The sequence below is a fragment of the Macaca nemestrina genome, chromosome 2 (genome assembly GCF_043159975.1).
Source record: "Macaca nemestrina isolate mMacNem1 chromosome 2, mMacNem.hap1, whole genome shotgun sequence".
Lineage (NCBI taxonomy): Eukaryota > Metazoa > Chordata > Mammalia > Primates > Cercopithecidae > Macaca > Macaca nemestrina.
The window spans coordinates 45918321-45940063 of NC_092126.1; the positions used below are offsets into that span (position 1 = coordinate 45918321).

At 38.9% G+C, this 21743-nt stretch overlaps 1 protein-coding gene and 1 long non-coding RNA gene across 2 annotated transcripts in view; one reads left to right on the forward strand and one right to left on the reverse strand.

Moving 5' to 3' along the window:
* The window catches only part of LOC105470011 (solute carrier family 9 member A9), a 593531-nt gene that overhangs the window by 113002 nt on the left and 458786 nt on the right, over nucleotides 1–21743 (reverse strand). The window contains exon 13 of the mRNA XM_011721703.2: nucleotides 6319–6373. Coding sequence (XP_011720005.2) covers nucleotides 6319–6373 — 55 coding nt within the window. The remainder of the gene's footprint in view (nucleotides 1–6318; nucleotides 6374–21743) is intronic.
* LOC105470010 (uncharacterized) lies at nucleotides 4866–20600 on the forward strand. Its single transcript, XR_980193.2, has 4 exons — nucleotides 4866–6622; nucleotides 8080–8207; nucleotides 15799–15966; nucleotides 18551–20600. It is a non-coding gene; the product is annotated as an uncharacterized lncRNA (long non-coding RNA).

Consider the following 21743-nt stretch of genomic DNA (forward strand, 5'->3'; position numbering starts at 1 on the left):
GTCCACTGTAGAAAAACTGAACCCCAAAGACTTGTGAGATAAGTATTTATTGTTCATGCCTCTGAGATTTTGTTTGTTATGCAGCATTATGTGGCAATAGATAACTGATCCTGTCTGTATCTCTGACTCATAGCTTATAATACTCTTGGTGGCTCACTGTAGCTATACTTGCACCTATGCTATTTCTCGAATAGGTAGGCATGTTCCTGCCTCAGGACCCTTGTCTTGTCTGGTATGTTCTTCCTTTAGACATCTGCATGAATAAGAGCTAAAGACTCAACCCTTGATGGGAGGAAGTAACAAGCAGAGAATGATGCAGGTTGGCCCTCTCCTCCTGGGAGACAGTAGAGCCTGCTGCACTGTGAGTGAAGGATGACACACTTTGCAGTAGGAAAAGACCTCCTAGACAATGGACCCATACTCATAGCTTACTGGGTTTGGGTGAAGGGAAGGATTCCAAGGATGAGGAATATACTCTAGCCTCTTGAAATGAGAATATGCTTGATACTCTCGATAGGGTTGGGAAATGAGGCTGACCAGGAGTTAATGGGGAAAGGATTACTCAAATGTTGACTGACAGGCTATCTTACTGGGAAGAAAGAACACATTTATAGATTGGATGTGGTGCAATGGTGAGAATGAAACAGCTTTGGCCTTTAGTTCTGGTTCAGCCCATCACTGGTTTGTTGTCTTGGGAAAATTAATTCTTTGAACTCCAATTTCATCATTTGTAAAATGGGAGTGATATAGGTATCTTGATTGGTCAAGGCAAAGATTAAATGTGATTATGTATATATACACATATGTATATAATTGTTAATCACTTAATATATAAAAATGCTCATTAAAGTATAGCTACCACCTTCCACTTCTTCCTTGTTATCATTCCTACTTTCTAGAACACGTACTTGCAGGAACTACTGGTAAGATAAAAATACAGAATTTAGTCTTATGCAGTAAAAAGTTAGTAGGGAGAGGACATACTTTTGAATCTAAAATCCATAAGTAAGTATAACCAAAATAAATTTAATGTTGGCCAAGGGAAAACCCAAGATATTTTCTCTGAAATGTTTATTTTTCTCAAAATACCATTAGTTACAATGACATTGGAATGACATGACATTACAAAAACTCTCACCTGGGTCACATCAAATTTTGAGACTAGTATTCTATTTCTGAAATATCTGTGGAAGTGCAGTGTGAAATTTACATTCTATGAGACTAACTCCAACAGCATAGGAGCAATAAACGAAAAAAGTATGGAAAATGTTGACAATTGTTAAATTTAGGGGATGGGTATGTTGAGATTCATTATTATCTGTTTATTAGGAACATTTGAAAATATTCACAAAGAAAAATTTTATTTAATGACCATGATGACCCCAGTATCTACTAAATTAATCTCTTCCCTTCTTGAACCTACTTATATTTCCAAGTCTTGCAACTCTGGATGGCTGTGAATAAGAACTATCAATTGTGCAGAAGAACAAATACTTCTATTATTCACCCATGGCCTCTTCCAGGCTTCAAAGGTATTCCAGGTTATGGTTTTCTGGGAGTTAGCAAACAAGTCTTCATTCGCTTTACACCTTTCATATGTTTACAGATACTTTGTTGTATCCCTTCTTCGTTCTAGTCTTTCTGATGGAAAAATCCTAATCCTTTTAATCCCCGTTGCTCTGACAGCAGGTCCCTCTGTCAGTTATTGAAGTTGCCCTTCTTCAGACCTTTCTCAGCTCTGCTCACTTTCATGTGCTGCAGTGACCAGAACTGATCCACCCAGGTTACACACAAGAATAAAGGACAACCCAAACCAGAATTTCCATGAAGGGACTTTCAGAAACAAAAGAAATTTGGAAGGTAACATCGAGAAACCATAGAGAAACAAGCATAGTGTTAGAAAATGAAATTGCATGTAAAAAGATGAAAATTATCCTCATCATAACAGCTGGCAGGGTGGAATGGGGAGACATTTTTTTTTAATGGGCTAATTCTATTACTTTCAAGCTCCAAACCAAACCATCAAGGGAGTCTATCACATTAGAAAAAAACTCAAACCTAACACCATGGGCAATGGACTGGCCCCTGCCCCTGTCTGTTTTTCCCACTTTTTCTCCATCCGCTCCCACCCTGCTTACTCAGCTCCAGCCATGCTGGCCTTCCTGCTGCTTTTGTGCACACCATAACCCATTGTGACTCCAGTGCCTCCATACTTCTGTAGCCTCTGCCAGACCACCTCTCCTCAACCCCTTCTCACATGGATTGTTTCTTCCACACATCATTTGGCCTCTGATCAAATGCCACTTCCACCCTGACCAAGAAGCCTCCTCCCCTGTTCTCTATCCTCTGACCTGCTTTATTGTGATCATGCTTTGAAAGCACAGAATGTAGTTTACCTTTCTCTGATCAGTGTCCCCCATTACAGTATATACTCGGGAGGAAGACAACTTTGAATTGGTAACTCCTGAATCCTCACATCTAGGTTAGTGCCATAGGAGTGGGTACCAAGAATTACTTGTATGAGTAAATGAATGAATATATGCATGCATCCCAGTTAAGTGGAAACTCTGGAACCAAACTGTCCGGGTTCAAATTCCACCTCTCCCTTCTGTGTGTTCTTGGGCAAGTTTTGTCTCTGTGTACAATTTCCTTATTTGTAAAATGCAGATAATTATAGTACCCACTCAGGGTTATCTTGGAAATTAAGTGAGCAAACGCGTATTAGGTGCTTAGAGCAGTGTTAAGAATAATAGCTAGTGCCCAAAGAATATGGGAATGAGTACGATCAAATGGCAAAAGGGAAAAAGAGAAGCAATACTGGCAGCCTCCCTTGAGTAGCAGGAGTTTTCTATTAAAAGACTGAAGGCAAGTATGGTGCTCCAGTGACAATCACCTACTCTGAAAAGGTGTGCTTTCAAGTACAAGGAGTCAATTACAAGGGAAACTTCCTGTTGTGTGGGAGGCTACCTGAGGGTTTTGTTTTTCACGTTTAAGAGGCATGAAATTCACAACTGCAATATCTTCCAGTTCTCAGATTAGCACGTTTGCATGAAGTATACATCCAGAGTGTAATATCTGCATATGGAACATGCTTTCTAAAGCTTTTGTGCCTGGTGCAAATAATCATGTAACACCATTCACATTCTAAACATATTGTATGGCAAAAAGGAAAGTTGTGACATTAGTAGTTAGCCACAGCTACAAGTTCACATTCCCAAAAGTTATTTTACTTTCCACAACAGAGAACAAAGAAAAAATTTAAAAACATATTAATATATATAATTTTAAATATATATAATTATATAGTTTATTCTTGATTTTGAGAGTGTATAATCAGTAACAACTATAACTACCTGCAAAATTTTTAGCTTTTGGTAAGTAAGAAGGGTCTTTTGTTTATATATTAAGCCTGCCCATTACAAGGATTAACCTATTTGTTAATGCAAACCCAGTTTAATAAATGCAAATCATGGGGAAACATACAATCCTCCTAAGAATTGGGGTTACATTATATAATCCAACAGAGCAAGAGATGTTGATAATAAGACAGGTGTTGCCAGGCAAAATGAGAGCAGAGAGGTTCTTGACAGTTTGGAAAGTACCAAAAAATGGTCCAGGTTCAGTGGCAGCTGTGCGGACACTATAGCTTGTTACCTCCCATCAGAGCCCACTGTTTCCTGTACTTGATACTGAAGATAAGAATTATCCCAATATGTGGAGAAAACCTCTTTCTGAAATGTAACTTCTTTGGTAATCAAACATTATCATGAATAAGAACACTTATAGGATACTTCTTAAAAATAAAATAATTTGTAGGTAGCAGCAGTTCAGGAAGAGCCATGCCAATGATAATGCTACTTACTTAACATTTAGATAGTGCTTTATGTGTCCTCTACAGGAGGCCCCAAGTGAGAGATTTCTTTAAAAACATAGTGATGTTTTGTATCACTTGAGGAGAGGGTATGATTTTTCCTTCTAATGATATGAATTTAATAAATTACCAATTATTATTTCTTTATTTCCCCTTTGGCCATCAGAAAGCTTACTTATGGTTTGACTACAGCAAGTATATAAGTCCTTATGATCTGCTTATTCATGATTCTTTTTACCCCTCTAGTTTTGACTATCTGCTCTTATTAATATTTTTTACTGATTTTTAAAATTCTATAAAAATATTTTACTATTATTATATGTGGTGGTTTAAGCTGTCTCCAATCATTCATAAAATGAGATGGGTTTAGCTTCATTAAGTTGGGTCATTTTCATAAACCCAATTTTCCTTATCATAAATAACAGCCTGGAGAGGTAGACGTTATCATTTACATTTTATAGAGAGGGAAACTGAGACCCAAAGGCGTAAACACCTTGCCCAAGACCCTAAATATCACAGGGTTTTCACTGTTCTATGTTATGCTATCCTATTTCTCTAATAAAAAAGTGACTTTTATTGCTACAATATCTTCAGGTAAGAGTTGTTACTGATTTAATAATGAACTTTGTTTTAAAGTGTCACATGAATGAGATAAAATAAAATACATTTAAATTATAAAAGAAAGCATTTAGGCTAGTAGGAAATTTTTACCAATAATGGTATATATGATTGTAGAATATTAGGCATTTAGAAGATAGAGAATTTTATTTGATGAATTTTATAATTGTGTCTTTTCTTCTTTTAAAGAAAAAGGTATGCAAGAAGGACAAAATTTAGATAAAAGTTTTGCTTGAAGGTAGGAGAATGAATTATTTGACTGATACAAGATGAAAATGCTTTTTAAAAATCAGCCACCACCAGACATTACTGACTATTCATTATAGCCCACCAGTGTAAGGAGATGGGCTTTGATCTCCTTTCTAAGGTCACCAGGCTGGCTCTAATCCCAGTGCTTTGGGCACCCCTGCTGTGCTCCATCCTGCAGTTAGGTGTGTTTCCTGGACAATGGAGTCTGTGGAAACTGCCTGGCCTTGGAACACATGTGACAAAAAACCTCAAAGTACATGAAAGCCAGGATCATCACCAACTTAATTTCCCAGCCTTTTCCGCAGAGCACAGGCTCCTTTCTTTGTCTCATCTGTGTGTGCCAGGAAAGCAGTGTCTTGCCCAGGAAAACTCACCAATTGTGCCTCATTGATGGCATTATTGGAAAAATAAGCATGAAATAAAAGAGAGGGAGTCCCTTAGAATACAAATATGCTCATAACACAATTCATTAAGTAATATCACTTATTTATGATATTCTCCTATTACATCTATGTCTGTCTACTTCTAATTTCAGCAAAAAGGTGTAAAATTTCCCTGCATTTGCTTATTTGTGTCAAGTACTGAGTTTAAAATGGCTAGTGCAAAACCGACAATGATAGATTCTACTTTGACGTTTGGTTCAAATTCAGTTTGGAGAATGCATTTCCCCTACTTGAGGTGATATGGTTTGGCTATGTTCCCACCCAAACCTCATCTTGAATTATAACTCCCAAAATTCCCATGTGCTGTGGGAGGAACCTGGTGGGAGGTAGTTGAATTATGGTGACGGGTCTTTCCCATGCTGTTCTTGTGAGAGTGAATGGGTCTCACTAGATCTGATGGTTTTAAAAACAGTTTCCCTGCACAAGCTCTCTCTTTGACTGCCGCCATCCACGTAAGATGTGACTTGCTTCCCCTTGCCTTCTGCCCTGATTGTGAGGCCTCCCCAGCCATGTGGAACTGTAAGTCCATTAAACCATTTTCCTGTATAAATTACCCAGTCTTGGGTATGTCTTCATCAGCATTGTGAGAACGAACTAATATATGAGGGAAGAGCTCATTGTTCTAAACAATTACCCCAAAGGATTTTCAGGTCTCTGTAGATAATTGTTGTTCAATTAAGTCAGGAATGGATCACCTAGACAGTTTCTTGGGCCTCAGACCGGATGAGAAGCCGTCTAGGAGAAATAAGTCAATTTGTTGTTTGTGCAACATGCATTGGACATACTTAGTGTAAATTTCACTGAGTCAGCTAGCTAGCAAGTTGCTGGGTAGGGATTTTAACTATGGAGTGCCTCATTCTAAGAGCCATCATGGTATTGCTTGTACTTTGTAAAGTTTTCAGGCTTCGTGCTGCCATAGAGAGGCTTGCAAGTACATGCTAGTTCTAAGCATTCATATGCTAGAAGTTATCAACACCCTGAATTCCCTTGTATTTTATTGTAATCTCATTTGTTTTATCAGCAGAGGAAGCTCCATTTAGAAATAGCTCCTTGGTCACATGCTGGACAAACATGGAACAGCCTATGGAACAGAACAATCATATCTCTATATTCTGTGCATTGGTTTCTTTGACTTGCCTGGTGCTGTGAGGAGGGATCCTCCTTCAAATTTTCATCCAGGTCCACGCCAACTCTGTTAAAGAAAACCGAAAACTGGTCAATCCCCTGCTGCAGAAGGAATGAGACAGTCTTGCGTGTCAGATGACCTAACCCAAACAAAATGTATATCTGAGAAAAGATTTGGCAGAAAACTATCCTACCTCTTCTTGAATCAAAAGAACCTCAGATTTATACCAAACTAAGAACTTGAACAGCTGGGCCTCAGGATGCTGGAGAAGTTAAGCATCAACAGCAGCTCTTCACTACTGTCTTTCCTGGCAAGGTAAGCATCCCTGAAACCTAGGATAGCAGCCATCAGGAAAAAGACCTCCATAGCCCCAAAAACACACATTCTGGAGAGAAGATGGCCTGGTACCTCGGCAACCACCCATTGACCAAAATGTCCTGGGAATGTGTGTGTCCAGCCTGGAGCAGTGTTTCCTGAGGCAGAGTAAACAGAACGTTTTTCTAGAGACTTCCCCATAGGGAGGATTCAGACTGTGGAGTCTGAGGCGTATACAGTTTGGGGGCTCTCTCTTTAAGGAAAATAATACAAAAATATAAATACAAAATTGGGAGTGAAAGTGACTCTTCAGAAGGATAAGTCACAAAAAAATTACTATGTTTTTAAAGCTGGCAACTGCAATAGACCTCTCAAAGCCCAGGACAAACACAAAACATTTTAATTAATTAACTGTCTGACACACTGCTAAAATAACTTTCTTCTGGAATTTTTGCCTCCTAACTTTGCTCCTCTCTTTATATGATAATGATTTTGTATTAGAGAATAAAAAGATAAGGCAGTCTTTCCTCTAGCAAGACTGATAAAAATTGTTGATAGTTGGAAGGCATTAAGGCACGATTTCTTACACACAGACATGCTTGCTATGTGCCTCACTGCTACAGGGTAAGGTCCCGCAAATGCAAGATTTCTGATAAATTTTATTTTATGCAATTCCCATAAGCAATGCACAGTGTACTTATCAGTGTACATGCTTTGTCATTGAATATATTCCTGAATTTCCATTTTGATGAGGCATCAATGAAAACTGCATTTTATATATCTCATGATTAGAAGAATTTTCAACAGAGTCTCCAGCCTGGCTCAATGCATCTCAAACCTTGTTTTTCCTTCACTACCCACAGACTTCTGATGCCAGGCACCATAGGACACGTTTATATTTAATTCAGACTTGTGCATTATTCCTGTAAGCCATTCCTACTCTGGGGTGGACAGCAGTGGCTTAGCCATGCACAGAAGTGACTGCAGCCCACACGAATGTATCCCATTCAATCTAAACTAAATTCACTCTCAATTCAGTTTCCCCTTAGTTGGATCCCCCAAATGCCCACAGCTATTCCAATACCATCTGATCAGAGGAGAAGTATGAGGAAAAGGCAGCTGTAGTGGAAAGAAACAGCAGTTGAACCCAACTGTGTTGAAACTATGTATTTTTTTGCAAATCTTACAAAAATATGAGACCATGGGAACACAGTACTGGGGATCTTCCCAAGGCCTTGGAGGGCCAGACCAAGTGAGGGGCCCTGAAACTCAAACTTCCTGTTTCCAGGGAGCGTCCCTCTGCCTGCTTCAGCTGGAGTGGGGCAGGGTGGGAGGGCTGGGGAGAGGTCTGGCCCAAGCTCCACCAGAGTCCTTCCTGTGAATCCACATTTGCTAGACATTTAGGGACTTTTCTTCAACTCTTGTTCATCATAAACACCTCTGTAATCATCTTCCAGGCCTGCTGTTGGGGTGGGGGAAGCAAAGCCACGTGAGAAGCCTCCAGTCAAGCAAATGTGTAACTCTTTATAAGGAGAACAGTAACAGTAAAGTCCCACCTGTTTAAAATACTTCTGATTCTTCACAGGTAAGTGTCTTGTGGACATGAATAGCCCCGTCTCTCTAACCAAGGGGGGCAAATTCATAGCTATTTATTCTGTGCTGAAGTTTTTGCCTTTAGGGCACTGGGAAGAGCCTCTGGAGGGGAGGAACCTTTGCTTCTTGGAGTAGGAAAACGAGCAATTTGATCTATGTCATCTGAGAAGTAACAAGAAAGGAAAGGGGAGGAGAGAGGGAAAGGATGTCAGGGAGGAGAAAGGAAAGGGGAAGGAGGGAGGAGAAAGGAGAGGGGAAGGGACCAAGGGACGAAGGGAAGAGGGGAGAACAGCAGTGTAGAGAGGGGTGGGGATGGCCTGGCTCTGACAGTGGAACCCAGGTGTGGAGGCTCCCAGCCCACTTCTCTTACGGGGCTAGGCCACTTTCACAGCTGTGTGGTGGATTAGAGCCCTCCGGCAGGTGCTGGCTGCTCCCTAGAGGCTTCATTGCTGGATAAGCCCAGATCTCACGGACGAAGCTGCTGGGCACCCAGGTTGGCAGTGAACTGAAATGAGGGTCATGGGGCTCCCACCACTGTATCTGCTTAGGGCCTTTTCCTAGGTCTCTGTCTAGAAACCTGGAGAGGACAAAAATAGAATTTTACAAGAAGCCCAACATTTAACGTTTGAGGCAGTACTGAGGCCTTTCACTAAAGTGAAAGCTTTTCTTCACAGCAGCAATCACAGAAGACATTCCTGCACAGCTAGATGGGGCGGAGGAAGTGGATGAAATTCTTTCAGTTGATGGGGACTCAGTGGAAGGCATCTCAGAGGCCTGATTGGGAAGAAGCCTGTACCTCCTCCCACATCTCATCTCAGGGCAGGTCCAGAGCAGGACAAATGCCACAAGTGGCTTGAGGAAAGTCAACCTCCATGAAAGGTGCTTCCCTCCTGGGGAAGCCAGGGTGAACATGGTCCTCGCCTGCACAGGGCATACAGTTTGGGAGGTTCAATGAGGATAATATAAAAAATGTACCACAGCTTAAGTGCCATGAAGGAAACAATGCCTTCTTTCACTTGTGATATTAGGTACTTTTGATGAAAATCTGGCTAATATATGTTTCTTGGCTACCTGCCTCCTTAAATAGGGTGTAAGGGGGATATTCTAATCTTAACTGGGGACTCAATATTGCAACTGGTCCCATAAAGTCTAACACTTGCTGCATTACAACGATTTCCGAGAGGTGTATGAACCTTTTTATGACCACAATAAATGGTCCCTGGCTACTGTCATTTTTTTTAATTCTCGTATCTGCCAGTTAGATTGCCTTTATTTTTCCTGGCTGTGACAATATGTCAACATATTGTCCCTATGACCCCCACCCCTTTTAATTTATTGTAGGACTAACCCTGACAAATTTATTTTTATTTTATCTATCTATCTATCTATCTATCTATCTATCTATCTATCTATCTATCTATCTATTTATCTATCTATCTATCTAGCTATCTACCTATCTATCTAATTCAAATATTATAGGAGGACTTACAATCACACACAATTGTTCTTATAATACTCTTGCACACCCTCAGACCAACTTCCATTGCCTTGGAGGGCAATTTTCTGCCTTTTCTCGTTTGTGATATATAAGCTGACATAGACATGCATGGCACCTTCACACAGCATCCCGGGGGTATGCAAACATGCCAACTACATCTGTATCTCTTACTCTCTTCAAGAAAGCAAGTCAGAATATGAAACTGATGTTATTTTAGGGTTAACCATGTATCCACTCACTTTCAAAAACTTTTTACAGCCCTTTTTAATGCATGAACATCCACTTTTGTGCACAAAAGATCATTTATACATAATGAGTTTTTGAGAGGTTATTAGAAAGAAGACATAATATCATCCCAGATTGTGGTGTTACATGTATATAGCAGCCCCCTAGGTGAGATCACAGTATGAAGTCCAACCTCCTTAGGTGACATCCAAGGGTCTTTAGCACCTCTCCCTCAATGTTAAGCTAGCTACCCTTTCTGCTCATCTGACCTGGACAATGTCCTGGGTTCGGTAACTGGACTCGTCCTTGTTTCTGAGCCCTGGTACCAAATACAGTCCCTGAGCTCTGGCCAAACGGTAATCTGCCAGTTTCTCTCCCATGGACTGGACCCCCTCCCTCCAAACTCCAGGCTGGTATTTTGGGCCATGCTGGCTACCACTGAACTTGTGAGATACCCTGCCTGAACTCCAAGCACTGTCCTCCCTTCTGTCTGATCACCATCCTGGCCCATCCACCACGATGCCCTTCCTAGGTCTCAGATCTCCCATCACTAGAAGTTACTGAGACTTGGAGTGAAGTAGCTGTACTCCTCCAACTCTACTCTCTGCTCCCAAACAGAATCCCTTCTGGGCACCAGAGATCACCTTGTTTTGTCTGTGGCAACCCTGGCTCACTCTTTGCTCACCTGTCTGGTTATACCCAACCATGCAGGGCAAGCTCTACAGTATACATTGGCCCTAGTTGGAATCTGGCCTTCATGATTACCCTGTAGTTGTTGAAGGGTCAGTGAAACCCAGCTGTCAAGAGGATGGTTTGTAGCCAGACTGCCTGGGTTGAGAAATGTGGCTCTGCTTCTCACTTGTTTTGGGACCTGTGTCACTCACTCTGTCTCCATCTTGGTTTCTTCACTAGTACAATGGGGATAATTAGAGAACCCATTTCACAGGGTTGTGGTGAGGACTAAATGAGAAAATTTAGGACCTGTTATATAGTAAGCTTTTAAGAATGTTAGCAGCTATTATTGATATTATTATTTTTCAGTACTTATCAGTGGGGCCAGAGCTCAGTTACTTATTACTTTCAGAGATAAGCCCTCCTAGTACTTGTTTCTGCACTGGGCAACCTTTGAATATATAGCAACAACCACAACTGAGCCACAGGGAGCAGCTAGTGTATAGCAAGGATTTCTGGTCTCATAGCAAAACATTGTTTCTGTTTAAAGAGGGCCAAGTTTCCTAGGTTTTGATTTTTTTTTAAATTTATTTCTTTTGTTTTTGAGACACAGTTTCGTTCTGTCACCCAGGCTGGAGTACAGTGGTATGTTCTTGGTTCACTGCAACCTCTACCTCCTGGGTTCAAGTGATTCTTTTGCCTTAGCCTCCCGAGTAGCTGAGATTACAGGTGTGTGCCACTACATCCAGCTAATTTTTGAATTTTCAGTAGAGATAGGGTTTTGCCATGTTGCCCAGGCTAGTCTCGAAGTGCTGGGCTCAAGTGATCCATCCACCTTGGCTTCCCAAAGTGTTGGGATTACAGGTGTGAGCCATTGTGCCTCGCCTGGTTTTGAATTATTTATAATTTATTGGTAGACTAGTTAGGGTAACAAGGCCACAAAGAAGGAAAAGATGGTGTCTGAGGAGCAAGGAGAAAGAAGAAAAAGGGAGGAGCTGAGCAGAAAGCAAGCAAACAAAAGGAAGGTGAAAAGGAAAGAAAGAGAAAGAAGTACATTATTATAAAGAATAGGTGACCGCGGTGGATAAATAATTGTAAAGGTGCATGCAGCCTTAGAAAAGGTGAGCCGAGGGTGGAGGGATAAATAACCACACAGCCCAAGAAAATATAGAGGAAAAAATATAGAAAAAATATAGGGAAATAAAGAACCAGTAAAGAATTAGAAAGCAACTAAAAAGGCTGGTTAAAATTTTATATGATGTTTTGCATTCCTGATGTACCTTTTAATTTTAAGCAAGTTGAGTGCTGCCTCTATGGTATTCAAATGGAAATGAAGGCAAGCTTCGCACATATTCCCAGCTGTGCCCTCATACATCTCACTCCGGGTTCCTCATTTACAACGAGCATCAAGCTCCATTTTCAGAGCACAACACATCTCTTGTGCACCATAATGCACCCTCCCTTCCTATTGTGCTTCCATTCTTTGGTGAGTTTTATTAGACATATTGAAATCTCGGGATGCTCTTAAACCCAACCATAGTTTAAAAAAAAATGCCCCAAAGTTGGGTTTTTCTTAGAGGGAAAGCAAGGTAACTAACAAAAGGCTCACTTTTCCCATTAAAGCCAACAAATTCCACTCTGATTCTTATCACTTAGCACCTCTGAAAGGCACTGAAATACTACTAGGGCTTAGTTTCATCCTGTGAATTCCAGTAGTCTTAGGTGCAGTTTTGATTCTTTTGAGCCCCCTGCTGACAGGGCCTGGGTGGTGGGGAAGATACATTATTTCCTCTAAGACCTGCTTTTGATGGCAAAGTCTAAAAAATGACATTTTCAGTAAGGGAAGAGTGGCTGGATATTGAGCACATAAATTCAGCTTGAAATGGAGGCGTCTGAAAGATACCCACTGAGGTTTGGGGACTATTGTGTAGCCATGAGAATATCACTTGGGGGCCAACATCTGCGACTGTACCCTGTATTATTTGACTAAATAATCCCAGAGCTTGTGTAAGACCAACATTAATACAGTTAATAATTCAAATATTTTAATTTCAATTTGGGAAACAAGAAAATGAACTAAAGTAAGCGGAAAAACTCACTTTGGTTCATTTTGTAATTTAAGTGTGGCACAGTAGTTAAGAATTTGGACCCTGGAATCAGGTTGCATGGATTCAAATTTCACTTCCATTATTTACTACTTGCATAACTTTGAGACAAATTACTTAACCTTTGCAAATCTCAGTTTTCCCAACTATAAGTGGGGATAAGCATGTATCTATTTCATGAGCTATTATAAGGATGAAATGAGTTAATAAAATATATAAAATATTGGCTGCCATCTAGGAAGCACTCATGAAATATTAGTTGATGCTCTCCTTGTTAGTGCTGTTATTATTAGAGAAATGGATGTACCCTAAATTGAGTCATAAATACAATATAGGTTAAAGACAAGAGTGGCTTTTCCATAAATGACAGACGCTAGGATATAAAGGTCAATGATAGGATTCCTGCCATCAGTGACCCAAGATCTAATGGGAAAAACAGATTGGAAGCAAAGAACTACAGTATGGTGTGATAAGCATTGTACATTAATTATTTGAACACACCAACAAAGAGCCCAATCAAGATGAGCTATGGAGCATTTAGGTAAGTTTCATAGAGGAGATGGACACTGAAAAGTGAGAATGAGTTTAATGGTAAGAGAGAAGTTTAGGGAAGGGGACTCCAGGCACAGCGTGGGCAAAGGCATAGGAGAACAAAGTAGGTTGGAACATCATAAATAACTCTGTATGGCTAGACTACGAGGGTCATAAACATGGAGGTGAACAGAGTTGCTTTGGATGACACCAGAAAGTAACATAAGGCCAAATTATGAAGAATCTTGAGTGCTATGCTTAGGAAAGCATTTTTTGTTTCTCTGTAGGCAGTACGGGGTGAAATAATTACATTTATGTTTTAGAAAGATCACTGGAAGTATACATTGTGATATTAAGAAACTGGTGGTTGTCTTCAGGTTGGGATAGAAAAGAAAAAAAAAAAAAGAAACTGGAGGCATGGAGGTCATTTAGTAGTCTATTGCAACGGTCCAACCAAGAGTTCATTAGGGTCTAACTAAGTTAGCAGTGGTGGAAAAGAAGAGATAGATTTCAGAGATATATACATGAAGGGGTGGTGAGGGCCATTGCACATGACAGGCTCACTGTGGGAAGAAGAGGAGGAAAGTATTGAGGTGTTTCTGAGTTTCTACTCCAGACACTTGAATGGTTCATCCTACCATTAGCCATATTAAAGAAGGAGAAGCATGTGCATGGGAATTTCCCCCAAGGGACATCCTATTAGAAAGATAAAACTGAAACTCAGGGTCAGTAAGATTGGATCTGAGCACTTCTATTGTGAGTGAAGCAGAGTCAGCTCTCTACATTGTTATCAACTCAAGAAAAATAGCAACCCCCTCAGAGTTTTGTCTAGTTGCTTGTCTGAAGTGGAGATTCTGACCAAAAGGTAAAGTCTAAGAATAAGGAAGGGATAATGAGTTCTTCAAGGTCAAGATAAATGGACTGGGAATATTCATAGAAGCTGGAGAAGGGTGTGGCATGTCAAGTATTTAAAGACACTTTGGACATCTTATTTAAGAAGGGTTAGAGGGAGAAGAAGGAAGAAAGGGGGGTTCTATAATTTGGGGACATGAAGTATGTGATATGATTGTGAGCCCCCCCATAGGAGATGAAGATGCAGAGCTGGGATGCTGCTGAGAGCAGTGGTGCGCCTCTGGGTTTCCACCACGGCATGGACACACTGTCATTGCCTGGTACTCATATGCTTTGCTAGGTCAATTTTTCTACCCCTGGGACTTGTCTACCAAATTGAAAACAGCTGGGTCAAGGATTCATGCACCATTCCTGTCCTGGTATTCCAAGGTTGCCCATATGCCATTTACTTTTCTCTTAGAGATTATGGAGATGGAATGGATTTCATGAAACTCTGTTGGGTTGACTAGACTAAAGAAGGGTCGGGTCTCTCTTTAACTCTTTGCTGACACAGTTGACTGAAAATACTAGGTAACAGCTAAGAAGAGGCACAGAGCATGAACATTAGGAGTTAGACATTCTGACTGGCTGTTCCCATCACTTCCTTGTGTGACTTTAGGCAGGAAACTGTACCTCGGTTTCCTTTTCCACAAAATGGAGATAGGAATGGTAAGTATGTCATAGGCTGTTGTGGGATAATACACGTAAGGGGCTTGGCACAGGATCTGGCCCCTAGAAAATACTTAGAAGCAGTAGCTGTTGTTCTTGTTGTGGTAGTGGTATTAATAGATATTGTTGTCTTTGCTACTTAGGCCTCCTGAATAAAAGATTTAACTGTCAAGATTTCCAGCAAAACAGTTATGTTTTACCCTTCCTCACCTGTGATTTTCCTTGTGATTTCTGATTCCAGTGGAGGCTTGTTTATGATGGAGGTTTTGGAGTGCAAAGACTAAGAGTGGGGATGTTCTGGGTGCAGAGATAAAAATGTGTGGCCGGTGTTTACATGTGTCTGACAATTTAGATATACAGTTTGGAGTGTGTAAGTGTGCTGAAAACATTATGTTCTTTGAAAAATAAACATGAATAAGCAAGTACATGTCACAGACACAAATGCAGATCTACATCCTGTGCTTTATGTTTGGCACAACTTCCCTTGAGTTTGGAGTACTTAGTTCTGCCAAGATGTAAGCTAATTTCAGGCTACAGATAAGAGTCCATTAGAAACTAGATTGAAAATGAATACACAGACTGATTTCTTTTGACCTAAGCTGCAAGCATACTGACACCCTTTGCTAGGAAGACAGATGTAATAGCTTATCAAGGCATCTGGCCTTTCTTCCCTAAGGCTTCACTCTGGGTGGCCTGCCTGGGCAATTAGGGATTTATCAGAGTCAAATGCACATCCCCAGAAAAGCCATCCTTTCAAGTGGATTTGCTTTTTAAAATTCTAGTGTTACTGGGTGGGGAGTCTTCACAATGTCAGACTGAACAAGTTATATGGGAAAAAAGAGGGGCATTTTATTACTGAATATGAAGTAGTTGTAGCAGCTTTATATGTTGGTATGAAACCATAAATGGTTGAAAAACAAATCCCAGGCTGTCAGGGGTCTGAGCAAGAAGTGGAAACCTAAAACCTGAAAATCACTGTGGTTATTTCACAGTTAAATAAACAGAATGATCTAATGCCAGAAGTGGATCTCCTTCCCTCACTTTCACTGTCAAGTGAAACGCTAAGCTATGAGGAACTCCAGGCAGAACTGTGGCCTAATCCCAGCTTGCCATTAAAGACCATGCTTGGCGTGCATCGGGGTCAGCAGTGAGATCTCAGGGTGAGTCTCCACATTGTTGCTCTTTGATGTGCTCAGGCTTCAGTGGGAAACCTGGAAGGGAAGGAGCCTTAATGGGAATGTGTTCTCTTGATGCAAGGAGCATATTCTCCCCATGAACATCATCTACAAAATCACAAGTATATTTTGACAATAAGGGGGGAATGCATGGAATATATATATAATATATTTAAAGAACCGTAAAACTCCTCTATGCAATAATCCAAAATAACATTTAACCCAGCCAAAGCAAATATTTTTGTGGAGTGATATCTTGGAAAGAATCCTTAGAAGGAAACAAAGCTTTGCAAAATTTATGGATATGTACCTACAACACAACTCATTCAAAACATAAAATTCTAATGGTTGATGCTGAACTGCCCCCCGCCCCCACTCCCTTACCACCAGATCAGCTTTGCATATTAATAGGGAAAGATGGTTTATAAGATGTTTTGAGAAAGCTGCCTCCCAAATCAGGACTTTCGCTAACTGCCAATGCCTAGACTTCCTTAGCACAGGATAAAACTCTTCATTCCTCATTGAAGATTAGGCCTTACAAGGCAAGGACTTAGGAGAGGTAATATTTGAGCTTGTATTCACACCAGATACAAGTGAATCAGACTTATTCCTGAGAGCAGAAAGAGATGGGAACAAAAGCCTAAGGTCAACAGAGGTATCTCCACCATGAAGCATGGAAGGAAGGCAGCGGGTGAAAAGGGAGCTGGAGACACAACATTATTATAGTAACAGCTAATATGTAGAATCTACACTAGGTAATATTCATGTATTATATAAAACATATGGAGTTTGGGAAGAGGATTTGAAGTTATTACAACACCATGTATTTTAGTTATTAAAAGCAAAAAAAGAAAAATTTATAACCCACTTCTTTAGATTAACTATTAAAAAGCACTTGCAATTGGTTTCTTTAATAATTTTGCACCAGTAAATTTGTTGCTTCAGGCTATCCATCACCAACATCCTGGAGACGGTACAGAATTATTAACCACGTGGACTGAAAACATGAAAAAATAGCCAAAGAAGATTGTTTCACCAACACTAATGTATCACTAAAATTAAAATTAAAACAGCTTTGGGATATATAATGGTTGCCAAAACTGTTGTTTAAGCCCACAATTGGAAGCAGATTTGATTTACAATCTCTACAAATAACTGAAATCTTATTTTCATTTGGAGCAGTTAACATTCTGTAAGACCATATTATATTATAGACCATATTAAGACCAGATGCTACTAATTCACAGATGTTGTATATATATATATACACACACACACATATATGTACACCCACATATATGTCTATATTTCACTTCTATTTTTACTTTAGTGAAAAAAACTTTTTCCGTAGTCCCAGAAGAGAATCAAGTCAGAAATGTCTTAATAATGCATTATCTTGGTTTTTGCTAAAAATGAATAAATATCTTAATTTTAAAAGGAAAGCTGACAGAAAGACAATGGGTAAGCAAGGAAGCTGCTACTGCATGACACATAAAAAGAGAAGAAAATCATTTCAGTTTCTTGCTGAGATGGATTAAAGTAAATCACTAGAAAAATAATGTTTTTCTCTGGTCAAGTCTGCTATTAACCATTGGGCTGAAGTGCATGCTTGTGTGCATGACTATGTTAAAAAGAAATTAAATATTTAAAATTTTAAAAGGGAAAGAATTTGTGGTTAACACTAGAATTATAATGAAAACTGTACCTTGATTTTGGAATCAATGGTTTAAAATCAGGAAAGTGAATGAAAATTGGCAACAATACTATGGGGAAGAAGCTGTCTTATAGCAGAAGAGAAAGGCAAAGAGGAAAAGAGTAGCAAGAATATGTTGTAAAACAGGTTCTGAAATTGTTATGAAGACTACGGAAAGTGCACAGCATGGAAACAGAATTAGCATTAATTTGGCAGAAAATGACATAATGAAAGTTAATTGGATGCTCGTGGCTAATGTAACATTCAGGCTGTTTTGGCCTATCATTCTAGGAGATCATGATGAAAGCTTAAACAACTATTGTATATGAACTGATATTTTTCCTGACACCACACTATCCACATCCTAAAAGCAGGGCAGATAGACTATTTCATTAATTCTCTCCTTCACTCACTAATTCACCCACTCATTCATTCATGAAATACCGGTTGAGAATATATCAAGACCATTAGTATATGCTAGATATTGTGGTGGACATGAAAAATTTGTTACACTCATATATATCTTCAAAGTACATACAGTAAGTTTCATCAAACCTAGATGTAGTTAATAAGGCATACCATTACTTTACGTACATCTAAGAAGAAAAATGCTGTTAATTATATTTGTGACACCATTGATTATGAGACACACTTGACTTCAAAAATGCTAAAGTGTGAAAAAATGTGCAGCTGGAATAAATGAATACCCACACAAAATAATAAAAATCTAGGGTTCAATAATAATGTCAAGCCATTACACATACTAGCCTCTGGATACTTCATATATGGCTAGTATGTTATTTGCTGTCCTTGGGGAAAAATTCAAAAGACATACTTTGAAATCTTTCAAACAAAATGTTCTTTTTATGCTTACAGATTAAAAGATAATTCATTCTCTACTACTCAGCCACAAAGAAGGAAGGAATTAGTGGCATCTGCAGCAATCTGGATGGAACTGGAAACTATTATTCTAAGAGAAGTAACTCAGGAATGGAAAACCAAACATCGTATGTTCTCACTCATAAGTGGGAACTAAGCTATGAGGATGAAAAAGCATATGAATGATACATTAAACACTGGGGACTCAGGGGAAAGGCTGGGAGGTGGGTGAGGGATAAAAGACTATAAATTGGGTCCAGTGTATACTACTCAGGTGATGGGTGCATCAAAATCTCACAAATTACCACAAAACAACTTACTCATGTAAGCAAATACCACCTGTTTCCCAAAAACCTAAGGAAATAAACAATTAAAAAAAATTTTTGACTGAATTAATGCAAAAAAAAAAAAAGATAATTAATTCCCTTTTAAAATTCTGTGTCAAGCAACTTTTAGTCATCACTGGGTTGAATCAGAGCCAGGACTAGAGTGAGGCAAGGAAGACATCCTGTCTCTCAGGATCATGCAAGTGCTGAGCATTTTTATGAGCCCGAGAGTGACTGCCTCCTTAGATTTTGCATCCTAGGTACCTTGTTTGCCTCCCCCAGTCCTGATCCTGGGTGAAATAACAACTTTGCAATTGTTTTTACTATTTTACCCTTGGATCTTCCGGACTGCTGACCTTTTCATTTTTCCCTCTACATTTACTCTACTCCCTTTTCTCCACATTATCCTGGACTCTGGAATGCAGACCAATGTAGATGGCATCATTTGGGTTATCGTGCTCTTTGGTCTTGAATTGGTTTAGCCAATAGGAAGCACTGGCAGGATATTGGAAGGAGAGAGGAGAATGAGACAGGGTATCTATTTCTTCCTTCCTGCCAGGTCACCAGGCTTGTCTGTATTCTTCTATCAAAGCCTCAGCTCCTTAATCCCTCTCTATTTACCCTACCCAGCTACCCTCTCTGGGTTCTGGTAAATATTCCCATTTGGGTATAGGTTGGTAACTGCTCTCCATTGATTCCAGTCCTGGGGTACTGCACTATTCCTTGTTTTCTAAAACCAGCTCATGTAATAGTTCCTTACTAAGTTCCTTTAATTTACTCAGCTTGAATGTGCCATTGTTTTTCCTACCTGGCAACAAACTAATGTAGAAAGCTATTCACATTAGTAAGCATGCAACAGTAAAAAGGTTTCACTTAAACTGGAAACTAAGTTTTCAGGGACTTGAAATTTCTTAAGAAATCCATAAATATAATAAATCTTAAACATAGCTTTGTTTCCAGCCTTAATGTCGGAATTGTGTCTTTAAATGTTTCTCTAAGGTACTTGAATATTCATGTACAACTTGACATAGACTGTTCCTATTCCTAGGCTGGCTCAGGTTTTCACAAGAAATTCACATACGAGTTGTGACATCTGACAATGGCAGATGTTAGGAGTGCAGATCATATCATAAGATATAGTACGACCTACACAGGAGGAATGAAAGTGCTCCTGAACATAATCCACTTATGATGCCTTAAATCAAAATATGCTTTATTAAGTGCTCCAACTTAAACCTATGAATTCCATATGAACCAAGGTTCATATGGTTCATATGTTAAGAGTTCTCAGAAGTCTTTCTAGAAGCTGAAATTCTACCCTAGTGAGGTACATTTCACCATCTCAGATGGAGAAATCTAGATTCTAGAAATCTGGCTTTCCTGATGATTAGCTTGGTGAAATAGTTCATTTTCATGGTGAAAACACCAGTCTCAGAACTGTAAGTGGAAGGGAGCTCAGATGATACCACCCTACCAATGTCGTTTTAAAGATAAGAACACTGAGACCCACAAAGATTAGCTAATTTGAGAAAAGTTACATTGGTAGTAAGCAACAGAAGAATTAAACAGTTTTTTAAAAAATTTTAATTTGACATGCTGCCTACCTTAATGAATAAAAAGAAATTATAAAAATTTAAAAATCCTTTGGCATGAATAGACTTCTATGAGAAGATTTAAGTGTAGAAATTATTGGAACATACTTATTGCTTGAGATGTCCATATATAACAATGCAAAGTGAACTTGAAATCTACAAATATTATTGTAGTGTGGTAGAATGTGGTGTTTCTCAAACTAGCAATTTACTTAGCACCTTTGTGGTTTTTTTTTTTTTTTTTTTTTTTTTTTGGTAGAATTGAAAGATACTTTCTTTAATGTTTTTCTTTTTCTGTCAGTTTTTGCTTCAGGTATCCTGGGACTCTGTTGTTGAGTGCATCTCTGTTTATGAATGTTATATATTCCAAGTGAATTAACCCTTTCATTATTATAAAGTGTCCCTTTTTGTGTCTCATGCTTTTTCATAAGTCTATTTGTCTGATATTAGTATACTACTCCAGATCTCTTGTGGTTATTGTTTGCATGGCATATCTTTTCCCATCCTCTTTCCCTTTCCGTTTCCCTTCTGGATATTTGTATCTTTGAATCTAGGTGAAATTAGTTTTTTTTTTTTTCAATTCAGTCTGACAGTGTCTACCTTTTGATTACATTGTTTAGTTCATTCACATTTAATGGTATTGATATAATTGGATTTACTTCTTCCATTTTGCTATTTGTATATGTTTATTTGTTGATTTTTTAAAATAATTTTGTTTTTTTCTTAGTGGTTGCTCTAGGGGTTACAATATACATGTCAATTTATTAGACTCTGCTTTGGATTTATAATAACTCGATTCCAGTAAGATGTAGAACATTTGCTCCACTCTTACTTCCTGAATCAGAAATAAGATTTAATAACATCCTTTGTGCTGTCATATATATCACATGTATATGTTATAAACACAATTCAACGTTATTGTTACTTTATATCAATCTTACATCTTTTTAAAAATTGTGAAAAAAGTATATTTACAAAGTTTTTCTTTTAATCTTTTTTACTACTTCTGTTACTCTTTATTTCTTCCTGTGAATTTGAGTTACTGTCTCATGCCACTTCCTTGTTCCACTACAGCTTCCTTTCCTTGCTCCTCATTTGTGCTATTATTGTCAAATACATATCTTTATATCCTATAGATAATTTTATATTGTTTTTAATTTTAAAAAGAAGGGAGATAAAATATATACTTATGCTGTTTTTTATAGTTAATATATAGTTACCTTTGCCAGCACTTTTTTTTTTTCACATGGATTTAAATTGTAGTCTGGTGTC